The 19,534-nt window shown below is 36.2% G+C and overlaps 1 protein-coding gene across 2 annotated transcripts in view; it reads left to right on the top strand.

The window, feature by feature from the left end:
- The window catches only part of NAA15 (N-alpha-acetyltransferase 15, NatA auxiliary subunit), a 76,897-nt gene that overhangs the window by 30,006 nt on the left and 27,357 nt on the right, over nucleotides 1-19,534 (top strand). The window contains exons 5-13 of one of the 2 annotated variants that reach the window (XR_010655913.1): nucleotides 4,301-4,435; nucleotides 5,665-5,818; nucleotides 9,215-9,334; nucleotides 10,909-11,004; nucleotides 11,162-11,268; nucleotides 13,274-13,346; nucleotides 15,990-16,159; nucleotides 17,680-17,832; nucleotides 18,388-18,642. Coding sequence is in view for 1 of the 2 variants with exons in the window: in XM_065877334.1 (XP_065733406.1) it covers nucleotides 4,301-4,435; nucleotides 5,665-5,818; nucleotides 9,215-9,334; nucleotides 10,909-11,004; nucleotides 11,162-11,268; nucleotides 13,274-13,346; nucleotides 15,990-16,159; nucleotides 17,680-17,832; nucleotides 18,388-18,516 (1,137 nt within the window). In the remaining variant the exon portion in view is untranslated. The remainder of the gene's footprint in view (nucleotides 1-4,300; nucleotides 4,436-5,664; nucleotides 5,819-9,214; nucleotides 9,335-10,908; nucleotides 11,005-11,161; nucleotides 11,269-13,273; nucleotides 13,347-15,989; nucleotides 16,160-17,679; nucleotides 17,833-18,387; nucleotides 18,643-19,534) is intronic. The other variant, XM_065877334.1, reaches the window with a different exon arrangement.

Raw genomic sequence — 19,534 nt, forward strand, 5'->3', positions numbered from 1 at the left:
ACTCCCCACCGCACTCCCATTCCCACCTCTGGTAACCACAAATCTGATTTCTTTTTCTCTGAGTTTGGTTGGTTGGTTGGAGTTTTTGAAGTTTAATTACCCTATGATGCTATATTAGTTCCTGGTGCACAACATAGTGTTCTATATTTTTCTGCATTACAAAATGATCACCACTGTAGCTATATTTTAACGCTTGAATCAGTCTATTAAATCAGATTTATATAGTCCCTCTTTTTTTTTTTTATTTTTCCATGTAGTACCTGTTGAGTTGTCTTCTATAGATCTTACCTCAGTTGTTGGGCACTGTATTTAAAAAAAGTGGGTTTTTTCCTTTGTACTATTTTTTTTAATTTAATTTTATTTATTTTTTTATACAGCAGGTTCTTATTAGTAATCAGTTTTATACACATCAGTGTCTACATGTCAATCCCAATTGCCCAATTCAGCACACCACCATCCCCACCCCTCCACGGCTTTCCCCCCTTGGTGTCCATACATTTGTTCTCTACATCTGTGTCTCAACCTCTGCCCTGCAAACCGGTTCATCTGTACCATTTTTCTAGGTGCCACATACATGCATTAATATACCATATTTGTTTTTCTCGTTCTGACTTACTTCACTCTGTATGACAGTCTCTAGATCCATCCACGTCTCAACAAATGACTCAATTTCATTCCTTTTCATGGCTGAGTAATATTCCATTGTATATACGTACCACAACTTCTTTATCCATTTGTCTGTCGATGGGCATTTAGGTTGCTTCCACGACCTGGCTATTGTAAATAGTGCTGCAGTGAATATTGGGGGGCATGTGTCTTTTTGAATTATGGTTTTCTCTGGGTATATGCCCAGTAGTGGGATTGTTGGATCATACGGTAATTCTATTTTTAGTTTTTTAAGGAACCTCCATACTGTTCTCCATAGTGGCTGTATCAGTTTACATTCCCACCAACAGTGCAAGAGGGTTCCCTTTTCTCCACACCCTCTCCAGCATTTGTTGTCTGTAGATTTTCTGATGATGCCCATTCTGACTGGTGTGAGGAGATACCTCATTGTAGTTTTGATTTGCATTTCTCTAATAATTAGTGATGTTGAGCAGCTTTTCATGTGCTTCTTGGCCATCTGTATGTCTTTGGAGAAATGTCTATTTAGGTCTTCTGCCCATTTTTGGATTGGGTTGTTTGTTTCTTTAATATTGAGCTGCATGAGCTGTTTATATATTTTGGAGATTAATCCTTTGTCCGTTGATGCGTTTGCAGATATTTTCTCCCATTCTGAGGGTTGTCTTTCGTCTTGTTTATGGTTTCCTTTGCTGTGCAAAAGCTTTTAAGTTTCATTAGGTCCCATTTGTTTATTTTTGTTTTTATTTCCATTACTCTAGGAGGTGGATCAAAAAAGATCTTGCAGTGATTTATGTCAAAGAGTGTTCTTCCTATGTTTTCCTCTAAGAGTTTTATAGTGTCCGGTCTTACATTTAGGTGTCTAATCCATTTTGAGTTTATTTTTGTGTATGGTGTTAGGGAGTGTTCTAATTTCATTCTTTTACATGTAGCTGTCCAGTTTTCCCAGCACCACTTATTGAAGAGACTGTCTTTTCTCCATTGTATATCCTTGCCTCCTTTGTCACAGATTAGTTGACCATAGGTGCATGGGTTTATCTCTGGGCTTTCTATTTTGTTCCATTGATCTATTTTTCTGTTTTTGTGCTAGTACCATATTGTCTTGATTACTGCAGCTTTGTAGTATAGTCTGAAGTCAGGGAGTCTGATTTCTCCAGCTCCGTTTTTTCCCCTCAAGACTGCTTTGGCTATTCGGGGTCTTTTGTGTCTCCATATAAACTTTAAGGTTTTTTGTTCTAGTTCCGTAAAAAAAGCCATTGGAAATTTGATAGGGATTGCATTGAATCTGTAGATTGCTTTGGGTAGTATAGTCATTTCACAATATTGATTCTTCCAATCCAAGAACATGGTGTATCTCTCCATCTGTTGGTATCATCTTTAATTTCTTTCATCAGTGTCTTACAGTTTTCTGCATACAGGTCTTTTGTCTCCTGTATGTAGGTAGGTTTAATCCTAGGTATTTTATTCTTTTTGTTGCAATGGTAAATGGGAGTGTTTCCTTAATTTCTCTTTCAGATTTATCATTATTAGTGTATAGGAATGCAAGAGATTTCTGTGCATTAATTTTGTATCCTGCAACTTTACCAGATTCATTGATTAGTAGTTTTTTGGTAGCATCTTTAGGATTCTCTATGTATAGTATCATGTCATCTGCAAACAGTGACAGCTTTACTTCTTCTTTTCCAATTTGTATTCCTTTTATTTCTTTTTCTTCTCTGATTGCCGTGGCTAGGACTTCCAAAACTGTGTTGAATAAGAGTGGTGAGAGCGGACATCCTTGTCTTGTTCCTGATCTTAGAGGAAATGCTTTCAGTTTTTCACCATTGAGAATGATGTTTGCTGTGGGTTTGTCATATATGGCCTTTATTATGTTGAGGTAGGTGCCCTCTATGCCCATTTTCTGGAGAGTTTTTTATCATAAATGGGTGTTGAATCTTGTCAGAAGCTTTTTCTGCATCTGTTGAGATAATCATATGGTTTTTATTCTTCAATTTGTTAAAGTGGTATATCACATTGATTGATTTGTATATATTGAAGAATCCTTGCATCCCTGGGATAAATCTCACTTGATCATGGTGTATGGTCCCTTTAATGTGTTGGATTCTTTTTGCTAGTATTTTGTTGAGGATTTTTGCATCTATATTCATCAGTGATACCAATCTGTCATTCTCTTTTTTTGTAGTATCTTTGTCTGGTTTTGGTATCAGGGTGATGGTGGCCTCATAGAATGAGTTTGGGAGTGTTCCTTCCTCTGCAATTTTTGGGAAGAGTTTGAGAAGGATGGGTGTTAGCTCTTCTCTAAATGTTTGATAGAATTCACCTGTGAAGCCATCTGGTCCTGGACTTTTGTTTGTCGGAAAATTTTTTTATTTTTTTTTTTACGGTACGCGGGCCTCTCACTGTTGTGGCCTCTCCTGTTGCGGAGCACAGGCTCCAGACGCACAGGCTCAGCGGCCATGGCTCACGCGCCCAGCTGCTCCACGGCATGTGGTATCTTCCTGGACTGGGGCACGACCCTGAGTCCCCTGCATCGGCAGGTGGACTCTCAACCACTGCACCACCAGGGAAGCCCTGTCGGAAGATTTTTAATCACAGTTTCAATTTCATTACTTGTGGTTGGTCTGTTCATATTTTCTATTTCTTCCTGGTTCAGTCTTGGAAGGATATACCTTTCTAAGAATTTGTCCGTTTCTTCCAGGTTGTCCATTTTGTTGGCATAGAGTTGCTTTTAGTAGTCTCTTAGGGTGCTTTGTATTTCTGTTGTAACGTCTCCTTTTTCATTTCTGATTTTATTGATTTGAGTCCTCTCTCTTTTTCTTGATGAGTCTGGCTAATCTATTTTGTTTATCTTCTCAAAGAACCAGCTTTTAGTTTTATTGATCTTTGCTATTGTTTTCTTTGTTTCTATTTCGTTTATTTCTGCTCTGATCTTTATGATTTCTTTCCTTCTGCTAACTTTGGGTTTTGTTTGTTCTTCTTTCTCTAGTTCCTTTAGGTGTAAGGTTAGATCGTTTATTTGAGATTTTTCTTGTTTCTTGAGGTAGGCTTGTATTGCTATAAACTTCCCTCTTAGAACTGCTTTTGCTGCATCCCATAGGTTTTGGGGTTTTTTTAAACATCTTTATTGGAGTGTAATTGCTTTACAGTGGTGTGTTAGCTTCTGCTGTATGACAAAGTGAATCAGCTATACATATACATATATCCCCATATCTCCTCCCTCTTGAGTCTCCCTCCCACCCTCCCTATCCCACCCTTCTAGGTGGTCACAAAGCACCGAGCTGATCTCCCTGTGCTATGCAGCTGCTTCCCACTAGCTATCTATTTTACATTTGGTAGTGTATATATGTCCATGCCAACTCTCTCACTTCGTCCCAGCTTACCCTTCCCCCTCCCCATGTCCTCTTTTCTTAGAGTAAGTAGATCAGTAAGTAATAAAGGGTACCAGGTCTTAACCTTTTAAAAAATTACAAGATTATCTTGGAAGTTTCATTGTGCTTCTTAAGAAATACGTTTTTGCTTCTGTAAAGCTACACAATATGGATGTTTGAAGGTATTTTCTGTTATGATTTCCATCCTTGTGTTACAGATTGCTCAGAGTTTTGGGGTAAATGAACATCATCTTTCTAAGAAGCATTTACTTTCATTGTAAAACTAACAAGTGTTTTTTCCCCTCTTAAAGGAAACGAGATATCAATTACTCCAGCTTCGACCTGCACAGAGAGCATCGTGGATTGGTTATGCTATTGCTTACCATTTATTAGAAGATTATGAAATGGCAGCAAAGATTTTAGAAGAATTTAGGAAAACACAACAGGTAACAACCAGAAGTCATACCTAGTAAACTAGGTCTTATTCTTAATATAGCTAAAAGAAGTGTATAGAGCCTTACTAACCTTTTGTTTGAAATAGTTTCAAACTTACAGAAAAGTTGCAAGAAGAGTACAAAGAACTCCATATAGAAGTTCACTCGATTAACTAATTGTTAATATTTGATACATTTATTTACAGTCTCTATATTTACTTAGCTATTTAGTTTTTTTCCTGAAACATTTGAGAGTAATTGTAGATACCATGCTCTTTTACTCCTAAGTGCTTCAGTGTGGTATTTCCTAAGAATAACTTGATAGTTGTCAAATGTATACATACTGCTGTATAGATTATCAAAAAATTAGGAAATTTAACATTGATAGACTGTTATTATCTAATCCACAATGCATATTCAAAATTTACTAATCGACCTGTTTATATCCTTTCTAGGACTTTTTTTTCCATTTCAGGATCCAGTTTAGAATCATAACTTACATTTAGTTGTCATTTCTCTTCATTCTCTTTTAATCTGGAAGTTTCAAAGGCTTTCTCTGTATTTCATGACGTTGGTAGTTTTGAAGAGTCATGGCAGTGCTTTCGTAGAACGTCCATCAATTTGGATTTATTTGATGTTTCCTCATTATTAGATATTGTTATGCACTTTTGGCAGGAAACTACAGAAGTGATTTCAAGCCCTTCTTAATTCACCACATTGAGTCACATGGTGTCTGTTCCGTTTGATTACTTGGTTAAGGTGGTGTCTGCCAGGTTCCTTCACTATAAACTTGTTATTTTTTTCTCTTTGTATTTAATAAACAATTTGAGACTTTATGAATAGTCTGTTCCTCATCAAACTTTCACCACTAGTTTTAGCATTCATTGATTATGATTCTTGCCTGAGTCAACTGTTCCTATGATAGTCTCAAAATGGTGATTTTTCTGTCTTATTCCTTCTAGATTTATTTGACATTCTATTCTTAAGTAAGAGCTTTCCTTTCTCCCCTATTTATTTATTATATGTAAGGACTTAATGGATTATTTTATTCAGTGGGTTATAAGTTAATATTGACATTATTTACTTAGTTGCTCCCTAGAAAGATATTTAGGAATTTTAAAAAATGAATTTTGTTCATCATATATTATCCTTTGACTTTTTATATGTATTTGAGTGTGTGAACAATTTTCTAATATGAAAACAAAATTCTTACTGTTAGTATTCCTTATATCCATATATAGACGTCCCCTGATAAAGTGGATTATGAATATAGTGAACTCCTTTTATATCAGAATCAAGTTCTTCGGGAAGCAGGTCTCTATAGAGAAGCTCTGGAACATCTTTGTACCTATGAAAAGCAGATTTGTGATAAACTTGCTGTAGAAGAAACCAAAGGTATTTTTTTTAAAGAGTGTAATTTATTCTGGTATTTAATTATGACAAAGAGCAAAACTGAAAAATCTAGTTGCTACTGATAGTTGCATATAACACAACTTCTTGATTTGATGTCAAAATCTATTTCTTACTCATGCAGTTTGAATAATTTGTAATGTGGGAAAATACACATTCAAACAATGGATATTGTTATAGGGAAAATTTATGTGAACAATAAATCATTGAATGAAGTGACTCAGTACAATATTTTCTCTTTAAGTATCTTTGATCTGAAAATGCTGTAGAGTTTGATTAAGACACTGGAGGCAATTGCTCAATTTTATGAGACAGAGGATTTTCTTAGAAACTGCTTATTGGCAAAACCGGATGTGTACAACACATTTCTTTATTGTCAGTAATATATATTGATAAATCAGTCTTTACTAAAGTGCTTATGGGACATTCCTAGGGTTCTTTATGGTTTATCTGAATGTCTCTCTGAACATAGAACATGAATTGAAACCAGAGATTCGGGTTTATATGTGTGGATTAGGGTAGGAGGATGGGTAGATCCTTAAATGAAGATCTCCAGTTCTGCCGTTTATTAGAGGGTTGAGAAGGAGTCTTTGTAGTTTTAAAAGTTGAGGAATTGATTATGGAAAGTGAAAGAAAAATAACAAGTAATTGAAAATATGAGTACTTCCTAAGAATTGCCATCTGAAATATGCCTTTACCTTTGTGACACCAGGCGACTGAAGTTCGTTGGTTTCAGATTTCTTTGGCTTCCCTTGAAGCTGAACACTAGAAGGTGTGGTATCTGTGCAGAGCGGGTATAGCCACCATTTGCTTGATGAACTTTTCAGCAGAGGATAATGCTGCTGGCAAGAAAGGAATGGAAGTCTAAGGCGTCTGGAGCTCATTTGTGAGCTGTGGACCCAAGACAGCCCTCTCGCACTTAGTTAATCATCCCTTAGCAGTCTGTTAGTTATAAAGGAGGAGGTTTCTGACTTACTGGAAAGATCACGAGGTTGAGAAAACTAGTTTGAATTCCTTCATTGGCTACTAACCAGCTAAATGATGAGGGGCAAGACTTGAGCCTCAGTTTCTTTACGGAAATATGTGACATTGTTCAAAATACTCTTAAGTACATTGTTTTGTTTTATTATTTTTATAACTTTCTTAGTGAGGAAGAATGACAGCTCAAGCTGAGGACTCAGAATTGACCCATGGATTTAGCAGTTTGGAAGTTACTGATGACCTTAACAAAAAAACGTTCTGAACATTTGGAAGGAGGGTAGTAAAAGCCCAAACAGATCAAGTAGATTTAAATGAGACTTAAGTAGAGGAATTGAAGATAGCATGCATAAATGATGCATGCAAGTAGTTTTGCTGTATAGGAAACACCTACAGGGTAGTGGTGGATGGAATGGGTTATAGGATCAAAAGAAGATTTTTACAGCATTTGCTTATGCTCACTGGATAATGAGACAGAATATGCAGTACAGTAGAGGGTGTGTGATCTAGTGGGTAAGTTGAAAGGTTGGGCTTAGATAGCAGAATGAATAGTTCATCCCCAGTAATGAGAGATGGTAGAGTGTATGGGCAAGCAGGTGTGTCGATGTAGTGGGTATTTGGGAGTTCTCTTCTAGTTGCTTCCATTTTCTCAGTGAAATAGGAAACAGAGCCATCAGTTCGTTCCACATAATACGTTTTGATATTTCCAGTGAATCAGGTATTGGGGACAGGGTATATAAAGAGAATAGAAGGGAACTAAGAGTAGAGTCATCAATCGTCGGATATTCCAGTAATAAAAGGCATTGATGTTAGTGGTGGGTAGTCAGGATAATTTAGGAATTTCCTGGCGTGGGTGAGTGGGCATAGTTAGGCAGAAAGTTTCATTGTTAATTCTTATACCATCAGTTTCTTCTACAAGGGAAAGGTGGGTAAAGATTACGGGGAGGAAATGTGGATGGGTGTATCATAGGGGAGAAAAGTTGCAGAATATTATTTATGTTTTTAGTGAAGTAGGCTTTTGGTTAGTGTAGAGCTGACCGTTAACTTTGGCGCTGTTGACATTTTGGGACCAAGGTGTTGGAGGTGGAAGTCTCCTGTATGTTGCGTTATGTTTAGCTGCATTGGTAGCTTCTACCTATCAGATGCCATAGCACCTTCTCCCCTTACTGTGACACCAAAAATGTCTCCAGATCTTGCTAAATGTCTCATGGATGGCAAAAATGCACCTGGGTGAGAACCACTGAGGGTATAAACACTAAGAATATGGGCTCATTTAGCCAAATTGCTTGGGTTCAGATCCTGACTCTTAACAGTTAACTATCTGAAAGACCCTTGACAAGTTTACTTATGTTCTCTGCTGTAAAATGACACAAATAATAGTAACCTATCTCATAGAGCTTTGAGAACTGAATTAAGTAATACAAGTGAAACATTTAAAAGTCACTTTCACTCTCAGTAAGTGTTCATTTTTATTATCTGATAATAGAAAGGGTGCAAGGGTGAAGTCCTGGTTTGAAAATAATACCTTTGGTGAATGGGAGCCCATTAAGGTAGGGAAAAGGATTCCCGAGCAGTGTTTGAGGCTTGTGTGAGTTTGGAGCTCATACATTTCTAGTGAAACCAGTGCCTCAGTCCATTCATCTGCTGACTTCTTTTATGCGAAGGTGTACAGCAAGCAAGCAATCGGGGTGATCCAGGCCTTCAAATTGGTAAATGAGGGAGCCTAGGTTTTGAGATTAGTTTTCATATTTGGGGCTGCTAATGTCATTCAGGGATGAGATTGGTCATGCAACCCAGAGAAGACAAGCAGTGAGCCTTACACGTTGCTGAAAGGCATGAAGAAAAGGGAACGGTTTTCCTCTAGGGTTGGAGGGTTGGATTAGTGAGACAAGAAGAAGAAAGTCAAGATAGTTAAGTTTAAAGCAAGATGCATATTTGGTAGTTGGAAGAGAGAAAAAACAGTAGTGGGAAGAGAGACAATGTGGCCATGCTTATGGGCTGCTAGAGCACAGTCGTTTCTAGTTGATTAGGGCATCATAAGGTTAGGGTATTGGATTGGGGCATTAATTTGGATTTTGAAATTGTCCATACGTTGTCAGGAATACTTGAGTAGTAGATGATGGCTTGGTGACTGTGTTCAGTGACCTCGAGAGAGTAGCCTGGAGTTAGAAAAATACCTGAATAAAGTGAGGATGTGAAGAGGATGGCATTTGGCATTTCTACACATGAACTTTCAGAAAGGAGGGACAATAAAGTAACATGGTAAATAGTCTTGTTGAAGGGAATTGAGAACTCAGGAGGATACCAAATCTACCCACTTCCCAATATTTAAGAGGTTTTAAGAGAAAGTTTGAGGAAAACTTAAAGTTACAATCAGAAGATACTTAATTTGTTTTTTATCAGGGGAACTTCTGTTGCAATTATGTCGTTTGGAAGATGCAGCTGATGTTTACAGAGGATTACAAGAGAGAAATCCTGAAAACTGGGCCTATTACAAAGGCTTGGAAAAGGCACTCAAACCAGGTAGCATTGGTTAAAACTTACTCTCTAAGTTTTAATTGCTTCTTTTGTTAATATATATTGTGTTAACTCAGTGAAAATCATAACTAGAAGAACTGGTTAAGAATTGGTTCAGGGACTTCCTTGCTGGTCCAGTGGGTAAGATTCTGCACTCCCAATGCAGGGGGCCCGGGTTCAATCCCTGTTCGGGGAACTAGATGCTACATGCATGCCACAACTAAGAAGTCCGCATGCTACAACTAAACATGCCTCAGCGAAGATCCCATGTGCCTCAACTAAGACCTGGCACAGCCTAAATAAATAAATAAATATTTTTAAAAGAGAAAGGTTAACAGGAGAAAAACTAATTAAAAAAAAGAATTGGTTCAAAATCTGAATATAGAAGTACATTTGTGAACTTCCATTTAATATGGTAAACTAAGTGTTTTCTGAAACCTCTCTTCTACTACAAATTCAAAGAAAGTTGTGAAAATAATTTTAGAAACAAGTTTGAAAAATTTACAAATGCATAGCAGCATCAGTAACATGAAAGGGAAAAGTAGAAATGGAGATGTCTCCCCAAAGGAAAGACTTCTCTGATAACCTGTGGCTATAGCAGAGTGGCCTGCCAGGGGCAAGTGAATGTTGCCAAGCTGAAAGGGAAGCACTGTTTCCTATGTGGGAAGAAGGACTCAAATAAACTTGGTCCAGAGACACTCTTCTCCCCAACCATTCTCTCCCATGAATAGGACCTGCTTGTGAGGACAAACCCAGAAACATGTCATCTACAAAAAGGCAGAGTCTTTAGCCAGGATGATCTAATTTGAAGCGAAGTTTCCCACAAGACTGATAGTGAACTATTCCTGGTACATTGATAAATGTGAGAGAAACCTTGTACAAAGAATGTCATCCTCTGTAGTAACACCAGCATTGGAAAGGTAATCATCAGTGCCAGCCAAAGGGAGAGTAGAGATCATAGAGAAGCCTAAGATGGAGAGAGGCAATGAAATAATGCACAGTTCAGAGAAAGTGCCTGTTAGGAATCTGGGAAATGCAAAACATACTTCTTGATGTGACATGAAAATCTTAATAGATTAAACATAAGGGGCCACAGCTGAGGAAAATTAGTGAAGTGAAAGATTGAACAAGGAAAGTTCTTACCTGAGAGTAAAAGAAAATATAAAAGAAATCTGGAGAAATGGAAGATAGAGGATAAATCCAGAAGCTCCAAGATAAATCAAAGGAGAGGAGTTAGAGGAGAGGCTGAAAAGAATACTGGAGAAGCTGTAGGTGGAAACATAATAACCGAGCCTTTCTTGGAACTACAGTAGAGCAGGCAGATTTTGAAAGGCCACCTAAAGCAGAGCAGGATAAGGGAAATTATGTATTTTATATGATTATAGATTAAAATATGAAAATATTAGAAGTATTCTAAAATGATTGTTGATATATTTAGGTGGTTAGATTATGAATAATTTTTCCCATGTTCAAATTTTCTGTTTAATATGGTAATTTTTATATATTTTCAGAAATTTGTAATTTTCTAGAAAAATATATGTTTTAATTACATTTAATTAAATATATGTTTTGATTTGCAGCTAATATGTTAGAACGACTAAAAATTTATGAGGAGGCCTGGACTAAGTATCCCAGGGGATTGGTGCCAAGAAGACTGCCGTTAAACTTTTTATCTGGTAAGTGAGAATAATTGTGAAGGAATGAAAATGGTGTGATGATATACAGTATCTTTCCTTGGTTTTAAATATATGAGTATGCATGTTAAGGTTTTAACGTATGCATTTTTAGAGTTGTCTGGGTACATGTAAGTCAACAGGATTTTTTTCTTCCAAGGTGAGAAGTTTAAAGAATGTTTGGATAAGTTCCTAAGGATGAACTTCAGCAAGGGTTGTCCACCAGTCTTCAATACTTTGAGGTCTCTATACAAAGATAAAGAAAAGGTAAAGCAAAATACAATGGTCTGGTTTGGTTTTGTGTTTTGACTATCATTTCTTTGCTCAGTATTTGGAATAATTGGTTCTTGGCTACCTGTGCACATAGTATACACAGTGTGATCTGCTAACAGTCTTCCTAGCTTGCAGTTTAAATGCTTCTGTGCCTCATTTCCTTTTCCTCCTCTGCTCTCTAGCTGAATAAATTACTGCTCATTTGTTCTGTCTTTTGTTTCTGATATGTACTTTTTAATGAGTGGGTACAGGGATGAAAAGTTGGTAAGGTAGTGATTTCTTCAATATTTTCTCTAATTCCTGCTCATGGGGAAACCCGGAAGTAATTTTTTTTTTCTTTTGAACTAAGTTGAAGCTTAGTAATCTTTCTCCTTTTTATGTGGTAGAAAAAAAATTCTGTCAGAAGAGTTTGTTTGCTGTCCCAGTAAGTCACTCTTTCAGCTACGTATTACAATATTCAAAACGCTGGTTAAAGGGTGTCCTAATCTTTTTTCTTTGGCCGCACTGCATGGCATGGGATATCTTGGTTCCCCAACCAGGGATCAAACCCATGCCCCCTGCAGTGGAAGCGTGGATTCTTATCCACTGGACCCCCAGGGAAGTCCCAAGGGTGTTTTAATCTTGATTTAGATTATTTTGTTTATAAGTACAGTGGCATCAGACATGTTGGCTGGGTTTTAAAAAAAAACACCTTAAAGGTGGGAAAGATTAAATGTGCTAAACATTTAAACCTAAAGCATATAAAGGGCACTTATTCTGACAGTCTTTTGTTGAAAGGTCCAAGATATGGGCTTTATTGATGACTGTTTCACCTTTTTTCCCCCTTGATTAAATCACATTGATAGAATATGGTATTTTACTTCTAGTTTTGGTACAGTGAGAACGTGATGCTTGTGAAGCAATCGTGATTGTAGAATCATATATATTGTTACGAGTTTTCCCTTTATGGTTGTCTTTTTAAACCTAAATTGGTAAAAAATGTCTAATTTGTCTGTGAGTCTTTCCATGGTATTTGACTTAATAGAAGCCGTTCTTTTTGTTCTCATTTCTTAAGTTTACATAGTATTGAATTAAATTCTGCAATGATGATAATGAATGCAACTAATTCAAACAGGTTTGGGAAAACAAACCTCTTAGTAAGCATGCTTCTCACCTTGTGGGAGAAGAACATGGACGCAGCAGAATAACCTAGCTGTGGCCCTTCAGTCCTCACAATTTTCTGAGGTGATGGAGAGAGCTGGTGTTAACCTGTTGAGTCAGTTAAGTTGAGGTCATTTAAGAGAGCTTCTGTAGTAACAAATTCATTATAGATGGATTAAGCAAAGAAGGGAATTAATAAATTAAAAGTATTCACAGATCTCTTACGAAGCCAGGAGTAAGTAGTATAGTCATGACTCAGGAGAGACCAGAACTGGGACAGCCACTCACTCTCCTGGATCTCAGAAACCCACCTACGGTGCCATGCTTCTCTGTTACTGATGCTTTCCCCACGGTGATGAAATCGAGAGTGGATGCTGTCATATGCTTGTGGAATTTCTCTTTTTACACAGTATTTAATTCTTGATTCCTAAAGTGCAAATGTTAACTGTGTTATTTATGTGAATTGAGGTAACAATGAACCAAGATAAAAATCATCCCTAACATTACTTCTTTCTGTCCAGCCTTTTCCTGATTTCTAGTTCAGCTTGATGCTTTATTTTATAGCAGGGAAAGGAGTTGCCAGTAAGTTTTTTGGAAAGTTTTGCCTTAAAACATACCTTCATAAATGTATAGTTTTAAATTTTTATCCATAGGTTAAGAGATTAATAAAAAGGTATGTGTGTGTGTGTGTGTGTGTGTGTGTGTATGAGAGGGGGAGAGAGAGGGAGAGAGAGAGAGGTGGAGGGGGGAATCGAATGTTTATTTAGCCCTCTAGTAGTAAATAACACATTTTGCACAAGCATAGTAACTATATATTTATTTATTTTTATTAAAGTGCGCTTGTGTGTTTGTACTCCAGGTGGCAATCATAGAAGAATTAGTAGTAGGTTATGAAACATCTCTAAAAAGCTGCCGGTTATTTAACCCCAGTGGTAAGTGCTCAAGTTTTATGTTTTAAAAAAACCTTGAAAATCTTAATATGTTGCGAAATTCTTGATCAGAAGGTCAGTATTGTTCATTATTTAGTCAGTAAGCTTAGTATATTTAAACTTTTTTTCCCTTTAAGATGAAGGTGCATTAATGTACACATTGTGTGAAATGTACATTGGTAAGAAGATAATAACAGTAGCTTATTGAAGAAAATTTTATGTAAAATTTAAAACACCTGCAAAACTAGATGTACTAGTATGATGACACTCCATTTACCCGCCACTCAACTTTAGTAGTTTTTACCTCATGACCAAACTTATTTCATCTGTATTCTTACCTACTTCCCTTACTCCCATGTTATTCTAAAACAGATCCCAAACATCACATCATTTCATCCATGAATATTTCAGTATTCTAAAGATTATAACCATAATAGCGTCACCATACTTGAACATTAATACTTCCTTAATATCAAAGAAAAAAGTCCATGCTTACATTTCCAGGTATCTTGGAAATAGCATTTTTTCTCTTTGTTTTTGAAGTTTGTTTGAATGAAGATCCAGGTGAAATCTATACTTTGAGTTTGTTTGATGTGTCTCTTAACCCTTTTTTATAAATCTGTAGGTTTTCCCTCTTTCTTCCTGCAATTTATTTATTAAAGAAATTCGTTTTTTCCTTGAGTTTTTCTATAGTATAGATTTTGCTGAACATACCCGTATCGTGTTGCTTAACATGTTATTTCTCTGTCCTCTGGATTTGTTATAAATTGGTAGTTGGATGCAGAGCTGTGCTGTCTAGTATGGTGGCCATTAGCCACATGGGGCTATTAAAATTTTTTTAATTAAATAAGAAATTTAATTAGTTGCACTAGCCACATTTCAAGCACTGCTCAATAGCTAATGCAAATCTAATGCCTACCCTGTTAGACAGGGCAGATCCAGAACATTTCCATCATTACGGAAACTTCTCATGGAAAGGTCTGACTGCAGGTTTGATGAGATTTGATTTGATTTTTTTTTTCCTTTTTGTTTTAAAGACAAAGGGATGAGCAAGATTATTTCAAGATGGTGGTGTGTTCTTTGATCAAGAGGCATGAAGTATTTGTTTCATATGTTAAGAACTGTTAAGAATTACAAGCTAGTGATATTCTACCATTCATTTTTTTATTGTCTTAAAGAGATACTATGTCATCTGCTTATGCAGTATTTCAGTTTGTATAGAAAAAGCAAGATAAATGCTGCTTTTTCTCCCCTGCCTAGCCTACTTTTTTGTTCTTTACCAGTTTTCAAAATAATGAATTGGTTTAGTAGCATTCTTCAAAGATGGCCAATACATGTTTTAAAGGTATTATTACGAATTCATGACTTGAAACATATTTGCAGTTTCAAATGGTTTAAACCTTCACATACTAGGATAGTAAGTTGATAGCTTCCTTGCAGTTTGGTATGACAAGATATTCTAGCTCACCTTGTATACTGCCCACAGCAGACGTGTAATCAGTTGTTTTTCCCAAGGAGCCCTGTTCCTACAGTGGGAAAGCCCAGTATGGGACCTGGGGTGCTTATTGCTATTGAGTTGATCGCTGTTTCTAGGTCTCAGATGAATTTAAATAGTACTTTTTAGAAGGCGTTACCATGGTTTCATCGGTTAATCATCATGATGTTCCTTTGATTATCAGCATTTTCCTACATATTTTACAAATGTGGAAGAGGTTCAATGACATGCCCAAGAATATGCAGCACTTTAGTTGCAGATCTATCAGAACGGGAGTTGGTGAGTTCCACTCCTATTGTTTGTCCACTGAGCCATCCTACTTCTACTAGGATAAAAATAAGCACTCTGTTGCTTTCTTTGAAAGCCAATAACAGTTCTTAGATTTTAGAAATTTGTATTAAAAATCATTTTTTAATGTGTGGGTTGTATATTTAACTTGCACACTTCCTTGTGAGTATTTAAAAATAAAATTATGAACTAAAATACAGAATAAGTATTTTTACTCATCTCGTTTTTTGGGTATAATTTTTATTTAACCTAAATTATGCATTGTTGCATATTCAGAATAATATTAAAATATGTTAAGAATCTTATAATCACCAAAATTCAAAATAACCACATCACAAGTGTATTTATGTATAGTTTGGTACATTAGCTAGAAACCCAATTGAGCAGTCATGCCTTTCTTCTTTCTTTTTCTTTTTTTACCATCACATTAATGGAAATTTTCTCTTTATTTATTTATTTTTTTTCCCTCATACATAACATCCTGATCAGTATACTCGTAGTTCTAGTACAACTTGTTGTGTCCTCTCCCCCCGAACCCTCCCCTTCCCCTCCCTCCCCTCAGTTTTCTTTTTAGGTAACTTGTTATAGCTTTGATCTCATTCATCTGCCATGTTAACTATATGAAGTTATTACTATGCAAGGCATTGTGCTAGGAGCTATAATGATACAGAGCAGAAAGCTGGTCCCTTCCAAAGATTTTATAGGGTTAGAGCTAGTTGCGTAACTAGATGCATAAATCACATGGTTTGAGCTGCTTCCCTTGTTAATAAAGATAGAGCCACTTTGCGGTGGCTAGTCTGTTACTAATATCTCTAATGACTAAGCTTGCTTTCTTTCCTCCCCCGCCCCCCCACTTTTCAAAGACGATGGGAAGGAAGAACCGCCAACCACGTTACTTTGGGTCCAGTACTACTTGGCACAGCACTACGACAGGACTGGGCAGCCGTCTGTTGCTCTGGGGTACATAAATACCGCTATTGAAAGTACACCCACGTTGATAGAACTCTTTCTTGTGAAAGCTAAAATCTATAAGGTAAAAATCTTTTCTCCTCTTTTGTTATGAGGCAGTGAAACACAAATTAAGCAAACACATGCTGTAGAGTCTGAATGCGGTGAGAGAAATGGCGTATTTGATAGCTCACAAAACATGGAGCAACAGATATAGTCCATTTCTCAGTCTGATTACGTTGAGACTTGTCATGGTCATGCTCATTTGCTCACCCATCTATATCTGTTTATGTACAAACACAAGTATACATATATACTTATGGTCATTCATATATATGGTTGTTCATACGCATACCTGGTTATTTTCTTGGTTTTAAGTAGCAAGACTATAGATAACAAATAATTACATTTGCTGCGAAATGTTTGTTTCTATTAACATTTCCATAAGATCATATATATCAGTATCTGGTAATCTTAAAACGAAACTGAAGATGTCTACTATGAATTCTACGTATTACCTCTTTGCCGTTTCAACTCCTGGGTCTTGCTTGAGAAAAATCATCTTAAAGTTGCCGCTTTACTATCTTAATACAAATATAATTTAGTAATAAAAGCTCTTGGGGAAGAGATCGTAAACCAATAATTCATTTACCAAAAAATTATGAAATTAAGTAATTTTTTTTTGAAATTAATTAATCAATTTATTTTTGGCTGCGTTGGGTCTTTGTTGCTGTGCGTGGGCTTTCTCTAGTTGCGCCGAGCGGGGGCTACTCTTCGTTGCGGTGCACAGGCTTCTCATTGCGGTGGTTTCTCTTGCTGCAGAGCACGGGCTCTAGACACACGGGCTTCAGTAGTTGTGGCACGTGGGCTCAGTAGTTGAGGCTCACGGGCTCTAGAGCACAGGCTTGGTAGTTGTGGTGCACGGGCTTAGTTGCTCCGCGGCATGTGGGATCTTCCCAGACCAGGGCTTGAAGCCGTGTTCCCTGCATTGGCACGTGGATTCTTAACCGCTGTACCACGAGGAAGTCCCCCAAGTAATGTTTTAAAAGCACTTTTTTAAAGCCAAGTAAGGCTCATTAGTTTTGTGACCTTCCCAAATGGACTAGTTAGACGAAGTAGAATGAGGATCATTGTGGAATGTCCACCAGTGGTCCTAATTGTAATGTTTCCATGGTTCTTTTGGAGTAGAAATTTGACCATCCTTTTGCCTTTTATGACCTTTACAGTAAACTTTGTTGTTCTGGCTTAAAGATTTTGATTATTATCTATTCTTTGATTCAGTGATTATTTTTGAGTATTCACTATGTGCCAGGCACTGTTGTAGTGTGTAGTCAATGAGGTTATAACAGTAGACAAAATTTTTAAAACAAATCTTTACTATCTGTCTTTACTAGAGAGCTTATATTCTGCATCGCCAGAAAGGTATCAGAACTTATATTTCTGTAGAATGTATGCATCTACGTTGATTAGGGTTGTAAGAGACAGAAGATTACTGTTTCTTCCATTTGTGTTGTAGTTATTTATGAACAGGAAACTAATTACTTGCATAGTAAAATTAGCATACTCTGACTGGTTTATTTTGCTTTTGTACCCTGTTATTATTAGCATGCTGGGAATATTAAAGAAGCTGCGAGGTGGATGGATGAGGCCCAGGCCTTGGACACAGCAGACAGATTTATCAACTCCAAGTGTGCAAAATACATGCTAAAAGCCAATCTGATAAAAGAGGCTGAAGAAATGTGCTCGAAGTTTACAAGGGTTTGTACAGCTAGTTTTCTTGCTTGTGAATAAATAGTTCATACTTGTATACCTTGTTTATTTTACAAAATTTACGTCTGATATTTTTAATATCAAGACAGGATTTTAATTAAATTGCCTTATCAGAAAAAACTGAAATCAATATTAGTATAAAACATCATTTTTTAAATATGGTTGTACAGTGGGTTTTTAAACTCTGATTTATATTGATGTATGTTCAGTTGAAATTTTTAAGGGCGAAGGGAACTAATACTAATTGAACATCTGCCGTGTGTTACTGTTCTGTTTCTTATGTTACTTTCCATCCCCAATTATGTAGACCTTTTGATTAATCATTTACAAGGGTATATGTGTATATTTTTTTAGTGGTTAGAAATACAATTCTAATTTCTTTCACATATTAACTATTCCCTCTTACCCTGAGAATGGTTTAAAAAATTAGAAAATTATTTTGAAAGAATTCAAATCAATTGACCATCTTTCCTTCTTAAATCCTATGGTGGAATAATGTATTTGATAAGAAATTGTCTTTGAGTGTGTGTGCTTTTCATATAGGAAGGAACATCAGCGGTTGAGAATTTAAATGAAATGCAATGCATGTGGTTCCAGACAGAATGTGCCCAAGCTTATAAGGCAATGAATAAATTTGGTGAAGCACTTAAGAAATGTCATGAGATTGAGAGAGTAAGTACCACATACATAAAAGTTTCTCATTTCATTTGGTTACACATTGAAAGTTTTGAGGAAATCCTATAGTTTTTTCTCTTCTCTCACCTTATAATGTATAGTAAGTGATTTCTAAAAACCAGTGTTCATATTTTTCAAGTTTTATAATGGAAATAATATAGACTATATTAAGCAGACTTCCCCATTGTCTACTCTTCCTGCCAGAATTTCTGTAAGAAACTTAAGGGAAAGTTTGTATCTTGGCTGCGTTTTCATTGATTTCTGAATGTTTCTGCTTCGTTAATACATACAAAGCTCATTAAGCTATCCCAGAAACGTGTTTGTTGTGGGGTTGATTGGTGGTGCCTTATGCCCTGATAAATATTATTTATAAGCTTTGAAGCCTTTTCACAGTACTTCTGTAACCTATGTAATTCCTCCTGTTCTGATAAATTTATTCTTTTCTTAGTCCTTTTCACTTCTGAGTCATTTCTATCACTAGTAGTTGGCTTTCGTTTTTTATGATTTTCATATATAAAAATAATTTACATAATTTCATGCTTGTTCTGTTATTGGGTCGAGAACCCCAGAGCTTAGTTGAAGTGTGTTAGCTTCCGGTTGCTTGACTTACTCACTGATTGATTTCTCACCCACGTACCAGCATTTCATTGCACAGCATTCAGATTTGTATTCTCAGAAAAATTACCAAATACTGCAGTATTAAAATCCTTTGCAAATTGTTCTAAATATAAAGACTGAATGTTTAACATGTAAATCTACTGTACTGCACTATTATGTATGCTAATAAATTCTGTTGGATTTGTCCTGATAGCTTTATTTAAGTATGATTAAGGAAGGAATAAATATATGTATTTTAAAGCATTGTGTTTCCTTTCATTCAACAAGTAATTCAGTGCCTAAAGTATGCCATCATACTATGCTAGGTGATGGCCAATTATATTTGCTTATTTGATATGCAAAGTATTTAAATTGAATTATCGTCATTTTTAATATTTTTAAATTTTACTGATTTTTT

This window comes from Phocoena phocoena, chromosome 5 (genome assembly GCF_963924675.1).
Source record: "Phocoena phocoena chromosome 5, mPhoPho1.1, whole genome shotgun sequence".
NCBI lineage: Eukaryota > Metazoa > Chordata > Mammalia > Artiodactyla > Phocoenidae > Phocoena > Phocoena phocoena.